Here is an 18,887-nt window from a genome sequence, read left to right as displayed (position 1 = left end):
AAAATGTATATTTGTGGATATAAATACAGATTGAGCAAAAAGAGGAAAATAAGAATCACTAGATTGTTAGAGGATGAATATTCTTAATGTTTTGATTTGGATCTTTCTACTTGGCTTATTTTTTTAAATGAGATAAAACTCATTCTAAGCTAACATTAAAAAAATATTTATAGTTTTGATGTACCAATTAAGGTTACTCTGAAAGGGAACGTTTGTATTGCTTTCTGGTTTTTACCATCTTATTTAACTTGGAATTTGCCAAAGATAATGACTCCATATACGTGTTGAAATATCAAATTAAGAAGAGTATTTTTAAAAAATCGCTAGGCAATAACACTCTTGGTTTTTGCAAAGTTTTAAGATAATTTACAAAATAATCATTCCTAAAATGGTTCCTAATATACCTGGAAGCTATACTGGCATGTTTTTAGTGCTTCTAATATTCTTGCTTTTTCATTTTCTCAGTAGAAGTGAAAGGTGTACTCAAAGTTGCATTGAACCTTATTGCTCTGTCAGAAAGATATACAGTTATGAAGTGTTCAGACTCTAGACACACTCAAAAATCAAAGTGTAGCCTTGAACTTGGTATATTATCTGGTCCTCATCGGAGCATCCAGAAGTCAGAAGCTCACAGCTCCCCCTTTGATTTTACTTCACCTGATTTCTTGTTTTATTTCTCAGGGCCCAAAGGGTTGCTTTGATAGCCCCCAGAATATTACCATGTTATCATAGGCAGGAGCTAGGTAGGTCATGGTGATCAAGTCCTTGAAGTTTGCTATCTGTATTCCCTTGCAGGGCCTAATCCTACAACCCCCTTCCCACTGTGCAAGGACAAGTCTCTGATCATAAGAAATAGAATATAACATTGCATATCAGTCAGTCTTTCCATGGTTAATAATTGTGTGTTCCTCCTGCTGATAAATTAGTGTCTGTGCCTACCTGGTAAGCCCAAAGCTGTGCTGTGCTTACTAGCTGAACCACATCCCTACCTAACATATTTCTGAGTATTTACTATGTATGAGACACCGTGCTAAGTGATTTGGAGGAACACCAAGATGAATGAGACTTTGCCCTCAAAGGTTTTAGTCTAGTGGGGAAGGCACACAGGTAAGGACAATTAAGCAAACGATTAGCTCTTATAAAAGAATTATAGGTAATATTCATTGGACACTTGGAAGAAAGAATAGTTATTTCTGATGAGATTTAGGGCAGCCTGCGTGGAGAAAGCAGTATTTGATCTCAACCTTGAATGATGAGTAGTATTTAAATAGATAGAAAAATAGGAAAACAATATTTGTCCCTTTGAGGCCAAGAGAACTTGAAGAGCAAAGACTTTTGTGAGTCCAAAGGCAGGTGGTCTGGTTTGGATGGAGCGTAGTCTGGGTAATGAAAAATGGGGTTGGCGGTTTCAGTGCCATGTTGGGGGGGGGGGAATCAGCACTATATACTGGTTAGCACTTGATCTGTTCCTAATTTTGGCAAGTGTAGAATTTTGACCAGACTAAGATACAGTAATTCTAACAATTCTAACCGCCTTTCTTGAATTTCGGGCAATGAGGCTGATATCCTGGCCCTCCCCTGAGAAGACAGGATGGCTCGTGCACAGGTGGTGACTCCGAATCAGGGAGCAGGTTTAGCTTTGGACGACACATTGCCCAGTAACAGTGACAGACCGAGATCCTTAAATCCAGTTCCTACTGTAATTTCTGTCCATCTGCTTTATCCAAAAAGTGCAAGTAATTCTAGACTATGTATCTGACAACAACACGCTTCACGTAAACACACACATCCCACGTGCACATCACCGTTTCGTGATCTATCCTCCATCAAAGCTTTTCTTCTACTACATCTTGAGTCTAGAATTTGGAGTTTGGTGTCAGGTTTCATCAAACGTTCTGGACCTGGGAGTGATTAACCCTGGTCCTATACCCTCCTTGCAGAGCCAGAGGAAGAATGCTGTTTTCCAGAAATCTCTCACACCTGAGACATGCTGCATACCATGTTTCTGGTTTGATAGAACACAGGGTTTTCTCTGAGGCTTCTCCAGATAACCTTTAAATCTCTAAAACCTCAAAGAGTTAGTTGCCTTATTCCCTTAGTAGATCTGTGCTTTCGTGACCTTCTGAAGCACAAGTGGCGTTTCTGTTGTTGTTTTTGTTGCTTGTCCTCCCAACGTGAAGCTCAGCTCCAGCTAGCAGAGGAAGAAGCAGCTCGCTTTTGCTAAGTAAAGCCGCGGTAACAGCACTTGAAGCTGATTCATTATGCAAGTCCTTGGGAAAGCAGGCTGGCTCCTAAGGAACTGACTCTCAGCTCATTAAGAAGTAAGATGTGTGCCTATTAGGCAATGTAAGTGCACACAGAGATTTTTAATACCATGTTCTGAGTTGAGAAACCTTTTCTCCCCCTGCCAGAGATCCATCCTTCGAAGAAACCTAATGTAATTCGATCTACGCCAAGCCTGCAAACCCCCACTACCAAGCGGATGCTAACCACCCCGAATCACACGTCTCTGAGCATTTTGGGGAAAAGAAACTACAGTCATCACAATGGCCTGGATGGTATGTAAGCCCAGGAATTCTGGGGGCTGATCTCCTAGGCCAGGGCCTCTCTGCTCTTGTCCACTCTGAGCATGTCCTCCGCCCAATCCAAGACGCGTAGCAAACAGGTTCTTCTGCCCTCTAATTGAACTGAGTGTGTGGTAAGGGGGTACGAGGGAAGGCTGCCGTGTGCCACAATGAAGACCTTTTGCCAAGTAATACTCCACCACCTCCTCAGGAGGGACCTTTTCGCCCACGTGCCCTGTGAGGAGGCTTGTTTGAAGAGGAAGTCTGTATTTATCAGGTTGTCTCTGCTGGGTGATAATGTGCTTGCTGGATGCATGCTCACTGCTCATTTATGTATTCCTGAGCAGAAGGGAGGATTTCACCTTATGTCTGAGGCAACCGTGCTCTCTGGGGGCTCTTCGGCGTTCTGTGGATCATTTTGGATTTGGCGTTTGTCCCCTACTTCTTTCACCTTATAAAATTTTTTTAATTGCTCAAGAGTGCTACAAGTCATGAAGGGAATTGCCCGGGTGATGTCTTAAATACAGAAATAATAATTTGTTTGAAATGGAAAAGCTGAGAAATATCACCTCTTATCCAAAGTACTTCCCTTGGGGTTTGGCCACATAATGACTCTTCAGGTGGAATTGAATTATCTTCCCATTTGGACTATAAACACAAGCATAATAAATCATCCAGGCAGTATATATTGTCCATTTCAATAGTCCTGGAATTTGAAGCTGTCTTGATGGTTTAAATGTTGGCATTTATTTACGAGTAAAACTCTCTCCAGGCTTTTCATGTCTTCGGGGCCTCCAAATTCCTTCAGTGACAGCAAATTAGTTATAATGAGGCCCTAGAGCAGGGATGTGAAATAGACCTTCTAGTAATAGTTTCCCATGGTTGTTTTCCTTCAGTATGACTTTTCATGGTCATGGTGATGTCAAAATGAATAAAAAATTGAGGGCGAAGAGTTTAATTTGCATTTATAGGGTATCAGTGTGTTATAGATATGGCTTTCAAGAATTTAGCCACACAGTAGTCTTGCAGAAACACTTCTTTGATAACAAGGACATTGGCCATCCTTGCCACAATATGCCCGATATCTAGACAGTGGAAGACTAAGGACAGATTGTGTCAAAATGTGGAGATTGGGTTTCTTCCCAGCTTTTCCTTGCCCACAGCCTGGGGCTTTTCTTTCTTTTCCATGTCATCACCTCCCTGGCCTCTGGAGGTATGTACTGTCCTACTGCAGGAAGCAGAAATTAAGTTCTGGTTCATACGCATACACATACAATATACACTTTAGGGTAAGAAGACTCTTGTGGTGACTACAGCTGGAAGAGCAGCTCTCTACTATCTTTTTCCACCTGTGCTCTATGGTCACAGTCACTCCAGGCCCCAGTCCTAGCCCCGCATGACAGCTCGCATTTTATCACGGGTACCTGTCTCCTTAGAATTTCTAAGAAATGCCACCTCATAGTGTTCCCTCTCTAGGGCTTCCTTGGGGTTACGTTAACTGAGACCTTCAACCTTGTTGAGGAAATGACACCCATCTCATTTTCTGAAGAGACTTAACTGTTGAAACATCTTTTTTCTTCAAACCCTTTTGTCTTTGCTTTTCCGGTGTGGTATGGAGAGGAAGGCTGATGACATGTACCTTACCTGTGTTACCTCATTTGATTTACATGACAGAAGGTTCTAGAAGGTCAGGGAATTTAACTGTTTTGCATGACATTGTATTTCTATTGCCTAGCACAGTGCCTGGAACTTAGCAGGGACTTAATAAATGTTAATTGAATAAAGGATTGAGACCTAGAGAGGTAAATTAAAATTTCCAAAGTTACCAAGTATAAATGGATTGGGATTTCCACTCAGGTGTGGCTGATTTTGGAGTTTGCTCTTTTAACCACGGTTATGAAGTTGTGGCTCTCAAATACGCCATAGGAGTCAGCAAAGTAGAAAGCACAGAAATTATTTTAGCTAATTTAACATAAGAAGTCAATGGGACATGTATTGGAGGACAGAATAGGTGAACAGGAACATGGGGGGCACAGGAAGCCACCTCCATCCCCAAGGCTGGGAGAGCAAAATGAAGAAGTTAGGTTCTTCCTTTTGCTGGAGGCTCAAGGAGGCCCGAGGAGCAAGAACTGAGGCCCCTGAGGGAAGGCGCTGCCGGCCGGCCGGTGCTGGCTTCTCTCAGGTGTGACAAGGCTGGTTCCCGGAGCAAGAGGGAAAGCTGGGAACGGAGCAAACATCAGCCGCCATGAGGCTGACGGGAACAGGACGCTGCAAGTGCCTTCTCCGACCTCCTGCCTTGCAGGCTCCCTCTAGCACCCCCTGCTGGTGCATCAGGGAGCCGGATGGCAGAGGAGCAGTATGTTTGCAGGGTCGCAGTCCCAGCACGGCCCAAGCTGAGTTTAGATGGATGGATGTGGGGCTGAGAGACAAGTGTAATGCAAACACACATTGCAGAACATGTCCCCACTTTTGTATTTCCAGTGGAGCTTTTCGTTGGGATAAAGGTTCTGTTTCTTATTTCCTCGGGATATAGGATCCAGACTAAACCTGAGTTTCCAAGGTGAACTCAAAGTACTAGAAAAAAAGATTAGGCTGATAGTGAGTTTTCATGGGATAGTCAATACCGTCATTTACTGGAATTGATGAATACAAATTCATGGAAAAGCCTCACCCTGTGTGATCCGATCATAAAATCAATTAGCGTTGCTACTTAATTACCAGCATGTCAGACAGACGAGTACACCAAACAGGATGTTGACGGACAGAACTAATTTAACTGGAAACAAAATTTGATTGTACGGAAGTATCCAGGTCTCCCAGCTTTAGGGCTTCCTGTCCCCTTCTCAGTGGCTCGCCCCCTTCACTCAGCCTCTACCTTCAGTTGGAAGTTCACGATGATGGGAAAAGAGGCTCTGGATTTCTGCTGGTAGAAAGGATTTTACCTGACATTTAAAAACATGATGGCCGGCTTCTTATCATCTTCCTGAAAGTCACTGGCTTTCCACTGGCCCTGGCCCCTTAAAGGCCCTGGTGGTTGGGAGTCAGCCCTCTGTGTCCTCTGCTACATGTAACCCACAGCACCGGGCCACACATACCCCTCTGTGATGACCCTACTGGAATTTTAATTTCCAAGGGTGAAAACAGAATCTTCATACGTAAGAGGCCTCATTATTTGGGGTCAGTAATGACGGAAAAATGAAATTTCAGAACAGAGACCTACCTGGTCCCTTACCAGTCCCTTACACTTCAGTCTTTCCCATCAGGCTGTTGGTCCGGTGGTATGCCCATGCTGTCATGTGCTTTCGAAATCCTGTCTCTTTTTCTGACTTACAGATGCTTTGATGACATTTTTATTGCCAGTAAACCAGGCACCTACCACATTTGGCCCATTTGGTTAACTCCACGTGGCTGTGAGTAGCGAAGGCCCTGAGATCAGTGGGGATAGAAGAGTGATTACTGGAAAGCCTTTCCATGTCTGAGAACCGAAAGAGAAGGCAGCAGGGAAATGGAATTTATCTGTACCATGGGGGAAAATGTACCTCCGAGTGTTTGGAATCAGATGGGATTAACCGCTGACTTCTCTGATTACTTCCTGTGTGGCCTCGGGTGGATCACTTAGTTTCCTTAAACCTGTTTTCTCCTCTGTAAAGTACAAATTTCATTTGCCTTAATGGAGTTGTGATAATGGTTAAAAATATTTCACCTACTTTATACCACTTGATCTTCCAAACTCTCCATGAGGTAGGTGTCACAACCTGCATTTTAATAATGAAAAAGTCCAAGCTCCAAGAGGTTAAGGGATTTGCCTACAGCCACACTGCTAACAACAGCAGAGGTGAGATTTAAGCTCCAATCCAGGGTTGTTTCCAGCGGGTGAATAAGGACCCAGATTTGTGTGCTGAGTGCAGCAGGTACCTGGCAGATGTTTGTTTTCTGTGTATCGGAGGTGGGTGGGTGTTTGGAAATATAGAGAGGAACATAGTAGGTATTTTTCTGTGCTTAGCCGTGAGTTGTAAGCCACCTTGTCTGATTAAAGCTGTTACTCCATTTCCTGCCTCTGTGAAGCTCTTCTGCCCATATCACACCCCCTACTTTTTCTGGAATGGAGAGCCTAAGAACTATATTAGTGTCCGAGAGAGGGGAGAAAAAAGAAATAAGAGAGAATTTACAGAATCACCTAAAGTTGAAATGTGTTTAAATTAAATAATACGGTATACCCAGCATTGACTCTGACTCATGGTAGGTATTCAGTAAGTGCTAAGATTCTATTGTCCCCTACCCTTTAAAGAAGAGCTATTACTAAAGTTCTGTTTTGAAAATTGTTAAGATATCAACCAAAGTTTTTGTAGTCATATGTGGACTGTATGTAAATAAAATGTCAACACTTTTCTTATAACTACATTTATTTCTTACCCAAAAATACGATTTTCAAAAACCGACTCATGGATTTGCTTGAAAGTAAATGGGTAGGTTCCAAAGCGTATTTGCACATTAGAAGGGCCCAGTATCTATAAAGAGACATTGCCTTTGATTAAGTTATTTAAAGGAGTATTGAAGACAGGAAATTAGTTTGATAAAGAGGGCTCATTTAGGTCCCTGGAGGCTCCTGCAATTAAATACCCTACCACCGAGGGGATGGAACCTTATCATCCTGAGACAGTGGCATCTTTTTCAGAGGAGAGGAGAGGGGCAGATGGGCTGTTCAGGCATCTCCCATCCTGACCCCTTAAAAAAATGCCCTCCCCGACCCAGTCATCAGGTCTTCCTTCCCGCGGCCCAGGTGCCCAGGGACAGGGTGATCACCTGCTATGTCTCTGCCTTTATCAAATGGGGACCCTAGAGAGCAACTTCTGTCTTGTAGTCATACGACCGAGGGAACATCAATCGGAGGTGTGCTCTTTTCATCTTTCTCTGAGATGATGCAGCTTTTGTCCCAGGGGTACTACTGAAGCAGAATTCAGTGTCAGGAAAACCAAAGCAATGGGCTCAGGAGAGAGGTGAGTTTTCAGTGGGACAGAGTCAGGACACCTGAGCCAAGGAAATTGATGAATTGTACGGTAAACTCCTTTTTAATCTGCTTTCTTCTGGCTTATTTCCCCTGGGGTGTATGAATACACTGTAGATCTAATTTTTTTTCCTTATTTGTTTTCCACATTGAGTAATATCATTTTTCTGAGTCCCCCATGAAGAGGGTATCCAATGTGGATGCCTCCGAGTACAATATTATGATCTGGGGTGTGAAGACTGTCCTTTGGATGACTTGTTTCTGAATCAGTGATTCAACAGCTCCAACTGTTTGCATCCCAACTCTGAGAAATGGGTGGTGATGAGGTCCATTGTACCAGTGAGAGAGCTCTGGGAATGCATCTGCTGTCTTCACAAATCCCAATAAAAATAGACTGCCAGCAACAGCTGATGGCATTCCGAGGCATGCTTGGGCCCAGGCCGCCTTCTGTCAACATTTTTATATCCTTTCAAAAGACTACAGTTTTTTTTTTTTTAATCTTCCAAAATATTGTTTGTGGAAGAACATCAAGTGCTCCCAGACTCGCCTCTGATCTTGTCTCAGGATGTAATGTTACAACCCGGTTTCATAGATAAAAGTGCCTTTGAATTTTCTTTTTTTTTCCCCCAGTATTTTCTAATGGGTCATTATGGCCCCAGGGTTTATTGAATGTGAATTATAGCAGAGTACCTAGTATATCTAGAGAGTTTCAGGACTGTTGAAGCATTATGTGGAGGGCACTGGACGTTCGCTCATACTGTGAAGCCGTAGGAGGGTGATGTTGTAGAGAAAAACAGACCCAAATGCATTAGGCATGAGTAATTAACAACTTGGTGTTTTGGAATATTCTGGAAGGATGCCAAATCGGCCACACCTGAGACCATTCCTGGGTTTGCTAATATCAGTTGCTCCCAGAGAATACTTTTATCCTGTTCCTGAGGGATATACTAGTGTGTGAGCCTATAAGAGGTCTACACATGACACCCTCTGAGCAATAAAAGAGTGACAGAAGTCCATGGTAGTTGCTCAAGGGTCCTCCTCACTAAACTGTCTCTGTTTACCTGCAAGGGACATTAGAGGAAACCTTTTTAGCCAACCTCTCCCAATGTATTCCCATTCTCAGTGACATGTGGAGGGTGAATCTCTGAGAAAGTGAACCTCTAACGTGAGAGCTAGGTCCTGGGCTTTTTGTGGGGAAGGGTAGATGCTTGGGAAAGGAGAGCGAGGAAGACAGCAGAGGAAGGGGATAAAATCCCTGAGAAACAACTCTTCCATTGAAGTGTGACGCATCGATCCAAAGAGCTGGCACATATGTCTGAGAAAGCCACTGGGATATCAGTAGTAGATCGTGATGCCCCGGGGAGGTAAAGACCAATCCAGAAACCAAACCAACTGATTTAGGTATCCTCCTGAGCAGTGTCTTTGGGTCCCAGTATGGAAGTGAGGAGAAGTGTTCTGAATCTGGAGGCCCCCCAGGGCAATGGAAATAGAAAGATTTGTCGCAGTCTAGTTGATTCGGGGACCCCCCCACTGGGTTCATTTTAAGCTTCCCAACCTTGCTCATTATTATTTTCTTTTCCTGTTTCCTGTTTTTCCTTCCAGATGACTGAGTACTCTCTAAGCTCAGAAAACATCTGAGTTTTAATCTATGCATTTTCCTCCCGTAACCAAATATTTATTTTTATCAACAATTATTTACATATAAATGAATGCAAAAAGTAATTAATGTAAAACTGAGGAGCAAGCTTGAAGGCAACTTTGTTAAATGGAGGTGCCTGAAGAGGATAATCTGAGAAGACTGTTTCCATGACAGTCTGATTGCAGCTTCGCTGAGTACCTACGGGAGCCCCTCCCCAGGGCAGCCAGGGAGCAAGGCCAAGAGTGAGTCCTGGGGAAACAGGGCTGACCACATTTTAGGCATCTGGAATCAGACAGCAGAAGAAAGGGTCAAGATATTGGACATTGGACCTCCTGCACTGGTCCTCCGATTTTCTTTTTTCTCTCCAGTTTTCTTCCTCTGCATCTTTTTGCTCTCTTTTCTGGGAAACTCTCAACTTTATATTCCAACCAGATTTGTCTATTTCTCCCTTTATTCTGTCAATTTTTCCCTCAGTTTTTTGAAATTCGGTTATTGGTTATACATATAATTACAATTTTTATGTCTTTTTTACCTTTTTAGCACTGTGAAATGATTCTGTTTAGCTCTGTTAATACTCCTTGGCTTAAAGTCTGTTTTGCCTGATATTAACATGATCACACCAGTTTTCTTTTTTCTCCTGTTCTTTTTAGGGTTATTTTTAAGTGATTTTTTCTAGTTTTATTGAACTCAGAATGATTCTTACATAGTATCTCTAAACCCAGCACCTGTTATTCCAGCAGATTTTTTTAAAAACCCTATAAAGCTATTTTCCATTATCATTTCTTTTTTAAACAGCTTTATTGAGCATAATTGACATTCAACTACATGTATTTCTTATTTTTAAAAAAGATTTTATTTATTTATTTATTTATTTATTTATTTATTTATTTATTTGAGAGAGAGAGAGAGAGAGCACATGTGCATGCAAGTAGGGGGAGAGGCAGAGGGAGAGGGAAAGACAGAGAATCCCAAACAGACTCCCCTCTGAGTGTGGAGCCTGACATGGGGCTGGATCTCACAGCCCATGAGATCATGACCTGAGCTGAAATCATGAGTTGAACACTTAACCAACTGAGGCACCCGGGCACCCCTCAACTAAAACATACTTAAAATATACAAGTTGTTAAGTTTAACGTATGTATGTACCAGGAAACCACCATAATCACTTACCCATCCGTTATCTACTTAATAAACTTATCCATCACCCTCAAAAATTTTCTTGTACCCCTTTATAATCTACCCTCCCACCCACTCCATCTCCCCTGCCTCATCTCAGGTAACCACTGATCCACTTTTTATCACCACAGATTAGTTTGCATTTTCTAGAATTTTAGATAAATGGACTCACGTAGTGTGTATGCTTTGTCAGTTTGAATAACTTTTAGACATCTTCAAGTTCATCGATTCTTTCTTCTGCAGTATTTTTTTAAGTAAACTCTATGCCCAACATGCAGCTGGAACTCATGACCTCAAGATCAAGAGTTGCATGCTCTACTGACTGAGCCAGGCAGGGCCTCTCTTCTGCAATATTAAATTTGCTATTAATCTCATCTAACAAACTGTTCATTTCAGATTTTGTTTTTTTCAGTTTTAGATTTCCATTTAGTTCTTTTATATTTCTCCTAAAATATACCATCTTGTTACCCATTATATTCATCTTTTTCGTAGATTCTTTAACAAACTTATAGTGAATATTTTATATCCGTACCCACAAATTCTAACATTTGAATCATCCATTAGTCATTTTCTACCGACTTTTTTCTTTGGATGGGTTACTCAGTCTGTTAATTCTTTTTTTAAGTGGGCTCCATGCCCAGCGTAGGGCTTAAACTCACAACCCTGAGATCAAGACCTGAACTGAGATCAAGAGTCAGACGCTTAACCCACCGAGCCACCCACGTGCCCCTCAGTCTGTCAATTTTTAATGAATACTGGTCAATGTGGATGATAAGTTTTAGGGACTCTGGATTCTGTTATTTTCCTTTGCAGACTGTTGCATTTTGTTCTAGCAAGCAATTAAATTGGGAGGTCACCTTGATTTTGTGGGGGCTTGTTTTAAAACTTTAATAGGTCTGGTTTATTTCAGTTTTGCTCTTAGTCCCGTGAGATTTCAATGGAAAGACCAAGTTGTTTACCCAATCCCTCCTACTTGGCGGAACTGAAACTCCATAATCTGTCTTCCCAGCAGTAGACAGCTGCTAAGATTGCTGCTTAGCCTTTTTTAGCTATTCAGCTGATGTTTCCCACTGGGCTCCTTGGAGTCCCACCTCATAAATGCATAGTTCCAGAATCAACCAGTGATTTGAGAGGAGTGTATATATAGATTTGGCAGCTTCCCTTTCCCTGTCCTCTTACTTTCCAGGATCTCCTCCTATATTTCCAGCTATATTGGCAGCCTCAAATTCTGGGCTCCCCCTGATTCCTCAGCCCAGCTAGACTGCAGTTTTCTGCTTGAGCCATATTCGTTTTGTACTGCATGGAAGTGCCCACAAAGGAAAAGCCAGTTAGGGGTGGATGTCATCGAATCTCACCTTTTTTTCAAGTATCATATCCCTCCATTTTTTGCCTGATTTTTGGTTGCTCTCCAGAATCTTCAAGCAGTTGTTTCTTTTATATATTTTATCTAGAGTTTATTATTGTTACTGGCTGGAGAGTTAGCCCAATATAAATTAGCCCACCATTATAGAATGCAGAACTCTTCAATCTTTCTATAGGCTCTCTGCCAACTCCCCTTGGTTCTCTTAATTTAAAAAAAAATTTTCTAAGTTTGTTTTTGTTTATTTATTTATGTAATTTCTACATCCAACATGGGGCTTGAACTCATGACCTTCAGTCAAGGGTCATATGCTCCTCCAACTGAGCCAGCCAGGTGCCCCTCAATTTTATTTATTTATTTTTTTCAATAGCATACTGTTTGTGTTTCAGGGATACTGTATCTTTTCTTACTCTTCTGGAGATACTAATGATAGTGTTTTCTGTTTTTTAAGTTTTCTTCTCTTTGAATAGAAGAATTTTAATTCTTCTCTTTGTTCTTTGTTTTGGTCTCTGACATTTATGTTGGAGGTTTCTCCCTGGTGACCTGTGGTTGTCTACTAATGTTTAAGAGTAGGAGACTCTAATCAGATTGAAAATTCTGCCCTGCTTGTGGGTGGAGCCTGTAATGCACTTCATGGTATGGCGATCAGGCTGGGCTGTTTGTTAGGTGGCCCAAATGCCACTATTTCCAGATCTGTTCTCATAGGCTGGTCACATTTCCCAGAGAAGATTCTTCCCATCTTTCGTCGTCCATTCAGGCTGCTATAACAGAATGCTGCAGATGGATCACTTATAAACAACAGAGATTTGTTTCTCACAGTTCTAGAGGCTGGGAAGTCCAAGATGAGGGTGCTGGTGTAGTTGGGTTCTGGTGAAAGCCCTCTTCCAGGTTTCAGACTGCTGACTTCTCTCTGTGTCCTCACGTGGTGGAAGGGGCTAGGGAGCTCTGTGGGGTCTCTTTACACCCTCATGACCTACTCACTTCCCAAAGGTCTCCCCTCCCAATACCATCACATTGGGCTTTAGGATTTTAAGATAGGAATTCTGTGGAGACACAAACAGCAGACCATAGACCAGTCTCTTCCCCCAGAATTTAAGGTTTAGTGGCATGCTTTCTGGGAGCTAAATGGGAAGAACACTGGAGGTCTCACCATCCATTAGGCATATGTTCACTTGATTCCTCAATTTTGGAGAGCCAGTCCTACCCTCAGATGTGCTTGTTGCCTGGTGTCCCCTAGGACTGAGACCCTCTTTTGGGTCCTCTTCAGAGGACATACATTCAGACTTGTGGGAGGCAGGCAATCGCCTAGGAGTATGGAGTCAGGAGGGCTTCTAGGGGTCTACCTGCTTCTCAAACAGTGTTCAGCTAATCTCCATGATTCAGTCTCCCTTCTCCACTGCCAGAGGTCTCTGGTGTTAGTTCCTGAGCCATTTGAAGACCCTTTGGACAAATTGGGTTCTTGGCTTTCCTCACTGCCAGCTTCGGGTTTGCCTTTCTTGAGCGTGTAGTCTGTTATCACTCGAGTATCTGCTTTCCAGCCTCCAAAATTCTGATGGTGGTTTCTCCTCTGGGTTTCAGAAGGGAGAACTCAGAATCCAGCAGGTGGATACAAGAAGGTGGCTTTCATTGCATTAGTTAGCTAGAGTGCAGAATGTCCAAGGTCACGGACATCTCCTCCTGGGGCTCTCTGCTGTGCTGGGGCCTCGGCATCTGAGCCCTGCATGTGGTGCTTGTTCCTTGCTTCAAGGAAACATGGTGGGGCTGAGGAAGCTCCGAGCAGGGGGGATAAATGCATGGTTTAGTGATAGCCTCACAAGGACAGATGGTAAGCACTGGGATTCTTCAGCCAGGAATGCAGAGAGGTGACTTGTCTCAACTTAAAACCACGGCCAGTGTGAAGAAGGCGGGTGTCAACCTGGATGCTAGGGGGTTGCGTTTGAAATGGAAGCAGGTAAGTTTTGTACAAATAAAAGGAAGCACACTTTACCAAAACAGATCAGAAACTTGGGAAACTGTTACAAGTGGCTCTTATTGCAGATGGCTTAATTCCACAGGGGTTGGACAAAAACAGAGCATCCCCCCCACCCTTGAAAAAAAAAAAAGAGAGAGAGAGAGAGAGCCTTCTAAGAAATCCTAGAGATTCTGACACATACATAACCCTTCACTTAGACACCAATGAGGACAGTATGCTCTTACGGGGATGGATGGAGAATGGGGCAGCTTGGTGTAGTAGGGAAATCTTGGCCTGAATTAAGAAGATCTGGGTTCAAATCCTCAACTTACTCACTGTGTGACCTTGAGCCAGTTCCTAACCCTTCTGATGCTCACAAGGTTCAGGTGAAAGTTGTTAAACGATGTGTTACATAACCCGCAGTAGGTTCAATGAAGCAAAGGTTAGCCTGAGTCCAAAACTGAATTATCTGGGTTTTTATTTAACACGTATTTGCAGAGCCCTATCAAATACCAGGCTGTGTGCATATATCTCCCCTATTCTAGAAAGGCTCATGAAGTGAAGGCCCAGCTCTGTTCCATCCTGCAGACCTTCCTCAGGATGGCGGGAGGCTGTGAAGGTGAGCATCCCTGTGTCCTCTCCTGGTTGCAGAGAGTGATGGGAGAGAATGTCCGAGCACTCCCTTGGCCGGGGCACCTGGTCCCATCTCAGCAAACAACCCCCACTTCCCCTCTAGCCACTTTCCTCATCACCAAGCGAAAGGTTTCACAACCTAGTGAGTAATACGAGATGGTAATGATACGCTTTGCAGGCCACTTCTGCTTTTCATTTACTTATTTCTATTGCGAGTCTCTAGATGACCAACTCTGGGAAGAAGAGTTGAAGGTTTTGGGGGGGGAGGATGTGGGGTGGGAATGAGGGCCACTATGACACAGTGGGTGTTTGAGATTCATTCCCTCCTGCAGGAAAATGTGTGCCTAGCCTCTGAGTGCCCACATCACTGTGATTAATTATGGTTACCTGAGATCACGCTGTGTCTCCTCCAGGCCAGTTGTGCTCCCCATTCCTTAGTATCTGGTCAGAGATGGCCCGTGATGTAGGTTTGATAAGCGTATTGGCACCTGCCTGGTATGCCGTACGCCTTGGCAGTGACCACCACACCTGCCCACCCAAAACCTAGCTTTTAAGATACTTCATGTCGTTCACATATTTTCTTGGCCTCAATAAGACTTCCCTTTGGTCCAACCTTAAACTACCCTGTGAGCTTTTATTTGAATTAATGCCTGACTGCCTTTCCTTGATGTTTGTGACATTGTGGGTGGGAGGGCTGTCTCTGTCCTTGATCTCACCTTGCCCCCTCTGTCAGAACTGCTTTAACATTGACCCCCCATTTCTCTCCTTCCCCAGAACTCACATGCTGCGTGTCGGACTGAGCTATCCCTATTTCATACTATAAGCCAAGACTCGCTACACCGTCCTGCTGATATTCACAGTCGTGCCTGGGAAGGAGGCAGCCCCATTTCCAGTACATTTCAGTGGGAGACCTACACATGTGCCCCCTGGAGACTTGGTGGGGCAGGGGAAGAAACTGTAGGAGTGCACGTCCCCAAAGCCGCGTCTCCACGTGTGAATCAGTGTCACCTCGCTTTCCCCTCAGAGACCTCACTGTCCCACAGCGGGACCTGCCTGAAAATTGAGGGGACAAGGGAGCCCCTCAGCCTCTTCCTTCTTCAGCACTCCGCTCCCAGGCACCGCGGCTCCTCAGGCAGCGGAGCTGCTGAGAGCTCAGAGCTGCTGCTGCCCTGCATGCGTCAGCTCAGCCCTGTTGTCGGCGCCATGATGGTCTACAGGAGGGACATGGCAGCTTTCTGAATGGATTTTTCTTAAGAAAAGTGCCAGTGTTTATGCAGTTCATGATATTGCCCCATCCCTGCCGTTATTGTCACTTGGCTTTTTCTCACTAGGCTTCATCTTTATTTTTTTTTAATGGGGAAGTTTTTCTCTCACCCCAGCATCCTATATTTGGCTCCCCCTTCTCTACCCCTCCTAGATACAGAATTATGAGATTCTGACAAAAAAATAAGAAAATCTTCTTCGGTAAGTCTGTGAATTCTTCATATCATCTGTATTTTATTGTTGGAGAGAGGCTGGTGTTCTACTTGGTTCTGCCTGGTCCCAGACAGCTCCAGCAAAAGCAGGTGTTGAAACCGAGCTGAGCGTGTGTATCACTGTGACAAGCCATTCGCGTCCTGCCGTATTCCCTGACAGCCAAACCAGCCGCCGAGCAACTGTAGCCAGGTTGGTCCTTCAGCGAGTCACAAATCACCCAGGTTTATTTTAAACAGACGGAATCTGTTTGGTCTAGGAGGGTGAAATGAGAGAAGTGTGTTTGCAGGTGAGTGTGTATATACGACACCACGAGCCCCCTCCCGCTTCCAGCCCAGACATTTCTGTGAACACGTGCCTAGGCCCCAGGAGATGTGCCTGTGACCCAGTTTTCACTGGCTTGGGCTCTTCCTGTCTGCCCTCAGCACCAGTCCTTGCTGGCCCCACAGGCTGGCCATTCTGCAGTTCTGTGCACACAGCTGCAGGGGTAGGAATAACTTAGTGCCCCACGACTCCCCCGAGCAGATATGAGTCTGGCCACTCCCCTGTCCTCCATTTGCAGGAATAGGCTGCAGGGCACAGGCTCACAGCACCGTGAAAGAAAACTGGAGTCTGGCCTTCAAGCTGTCCCTGGGGTCTGCAGCTGGGTGGCCAAACAGCCAGGTTGTTGCAGGACAGAATGACTACGGTTGAGTTGACACTCCCCTGCCCCCCAAGTAGAGTGAGGTATCATTAAAATGACAATGACACCGTAGATGCCCAGATCCTCAGAGGCTGGGTTCAGCTCAGCAAAGAGAACATGATGGGTGATGGCTGATGGCGATGCCCAGAGTTCAAGCTGCCTTTTCCTTCTCTAGTTTTGCAGCCAGTGTGGCTTCTCTTCTAAGGCGTTGCTTCTCATCTTTGGCTTTTGCGAGGGTGACCTGGGGATGTTCTCACCACTGCCAACTCTTGGAGCTGTTCTGGGTCTTGCTTGGGGCCCCGACGGTGGGCCTGTATGAGAGGTGCCCAATGAGTGGGGTGGAGGTGACAGGCGTCACCCTCGGGGTTCCCCAGAGAGAAGTCCCCCTCTGAAAACAGGGAGAGGAGGCAACTGGCTCACTGCATCACACACCACATGGTGTGTTCTCTCTAAAGAAAGACAGGGAAAAGCTGTCTCTGTGTCCTGCCCTGGACTTATTGTCGCACATGGACACAGGAGGTGCAATGGCTCCCTGCCCTTCCACGCTCCTCTCCTGACCCGTGTGAAATGTGCCTGTTGATTAGAGAAAAGTCTACTTCTGTGACTCTGCTGCCAAGCTTCACTCTCCCTGCGTCTTGGGAGAGGCCCTCCTCACCCAGGTCCAGGAGATTTGGAGACTGAGGCCAAGCCCGGTCTGCAGGGAGAAGAGGGAGCCCCCACCCTAGTTGTAGTTCACATTTAGCTTTGGTGAAAGCGCATCTCGTTTTGAGCCACATGTACCAAGAAAGCTGTTACTTCACCTTGTAGTAAGAACGCCTGGTTCTGCAGCCCCATCCTCCTACAAAGAGGATGTTGACTAAGATCTTTATGTTCCCGCCTCATTTCTGGAAAGTTCCCCGGCATTCTGATTGAACACTCAAGGGAATAGAGAAAAAACACCAAGGAGCCTCTAACATTTGCCTTGGCCGTTCTGAGAAGTTGGTGCTGAGAGGGTTTCCCTCAGACACTGTTGGGGCCACAGTGTCTCCATTGTGTGGGGGCATGTCACCATGGTGCAGTGAGCTTGTGGGGTAGACACGCGGGGTCTGTCTGCACGGCCCACGGCAGATGCGCCCGGTGGCACCGTGTCGAGCCTGGTCTGTGCTCCCTTGGACATGCACACAGAAGCTCACAAGCCATCTCCCCACTCTGCCTAACCACCTGTGCACCCCTAGAGATAATGCAAAAGAGGAGCACGGACTGGTTTTTAGCCCACCTCCCACAGCTCTATTTGCCCACAGCCCAGTTTCTATCAGTCAGCATCCAGCCAGCGACACAGAAGCCACTCCAAATATTTAAAACAGGGGTTGTAATCCTGAGAATTACTGAACACAGAAACAAGAAGAGGCCAAACTCAGAGGTGGGGAACAACAACAGGAAACGGCCACCCCCAGAGGCTGGGGGGACACAGGGGAGAGGCCACGTGACCAGAGCGTGGGGACCAGGGCCACTGGGAGGAACTGGGGACCACAAAAGTCCTCTCTGGTGGGAGCTGGAGCCTCGAGCAGGCCTGGTTGCTGCCGGAAACACCGCCGCCCTGGGCAGGGGTGGGGAGAAATAGCCTGGCTTCTCCTTTCCTCGTGCCCTATGGGCTCTTCAGGTGACCCAGCTGGAGGGGGGGTTCCAGGGACAAGCACGCTGCAGTGGTCAGCCCCCACTGCTGGGGGGGGGGGTGTGCAGATAGAGGAGCGGGTCTGAGGGCAGGCAGGCAGGCTGGGTGTGCCCGGTGTCACGTCCAGCCTGGCGTTTATGCCCCCGTGCTATCCCAGTGAGGGTAGACGCAGGAGCTGCCCCCGTGGGCGTTTTGTAGACTCACTCACCTAGAAAGGAAATGTGTTTGGAAGGGAGGGGGGTAAAGCCTTTATTCTCAAAGATTGTCCCTGTTTTCCTTTGGGGGAATTTACCCATTTAGCAGCCCCACCTCACCATTCCCCTCAGGAAAGCCATGTCCCAGTTTTCTGTCCATCCCTCCCCTCCATTCCTCTGCCCCCAATTTCCGAGTTGTCCTGCCAGAGAACACTAGCCCAGACCATGCGTCCGTGGTCATGAGTGTTTCCCCAGGATAATCCATTCAGAGCGTGATGTTAGTGTGGACTGTCTGTAAGTAGATGCCATCTACTAATCAATTTGTATTGTGTTTCCAATAAATTTCTGGAGATCATGTCTGGTTTTATGCTGTCCTTTGCCGGGATGGTGGCTCTGCTGTAAGGCTCAGTGTGTGCTCGCCCTAGCCCCCAGCATCAGGTGCTCCTCGTCTTGGGTCCCCTGGCCCCCTGAGTAGCTCACAGGCCAGGCCGGTGAGGCTGATCTTTCCCAGCCACACTCAGATGCCCAGAGACCTAGCCCCAGGGTCTGCGTTTTCTTC

General features: G+C 45.4%; 1 protein-coding gene across 7 annotated transcripts in view; it reads left to right on the top strand.

The window, feature by feature from the left end:
* The window catches only part of MTA3 (metastasis associated 1 family member 3), a 156,525-nt gene extending 137,842 nt beyond the window's left edge, over positions 1–18,683 (top strand). For 6 of the 7 annotated variants that reach the window (XM_087863703.1, XM_087863702.1, XM_087863700.1 and 3 more), the window contains 2 exons: positions 2,412–2,558; positions 15,103–18,683. In XM_087863703.1, coding sequence (XP_087719829.1) covers positions 2,412–2,558; positions 15,103–15,128 — 173 coding nt within the window. In that variant the 3' untranslated portion in view covers positions 15,129–18,683. Of the gene's footprint in view, positions 1–2,411; positions 2,559–14,240; positions 14,315–15,102 lie in introns of all 7 variants that reach the window. The other variant, XR_015725267.1, reaches the window with a different exon arrangement.
* The last annotated feature ends 204 nt before the right edge of the window (positions 18,684–18,887 follow it).

This window comes from Ursus americanus, chromosome 7 (genome assembly GCF_024610735.1).
Source record: "Ursus americanus isolate L20-20 chromosome 7, mUrsAme1.1.p, whole genome shotgun sequence".
NCBI lineage: Eukaryota > Metazoa > Chordata > Mammalia > Carnivora > Ursidae > Ursus > Ursus americanus.
This window is presented reverse-complemented; position numbering and strand designations above follow the sequence as displayed.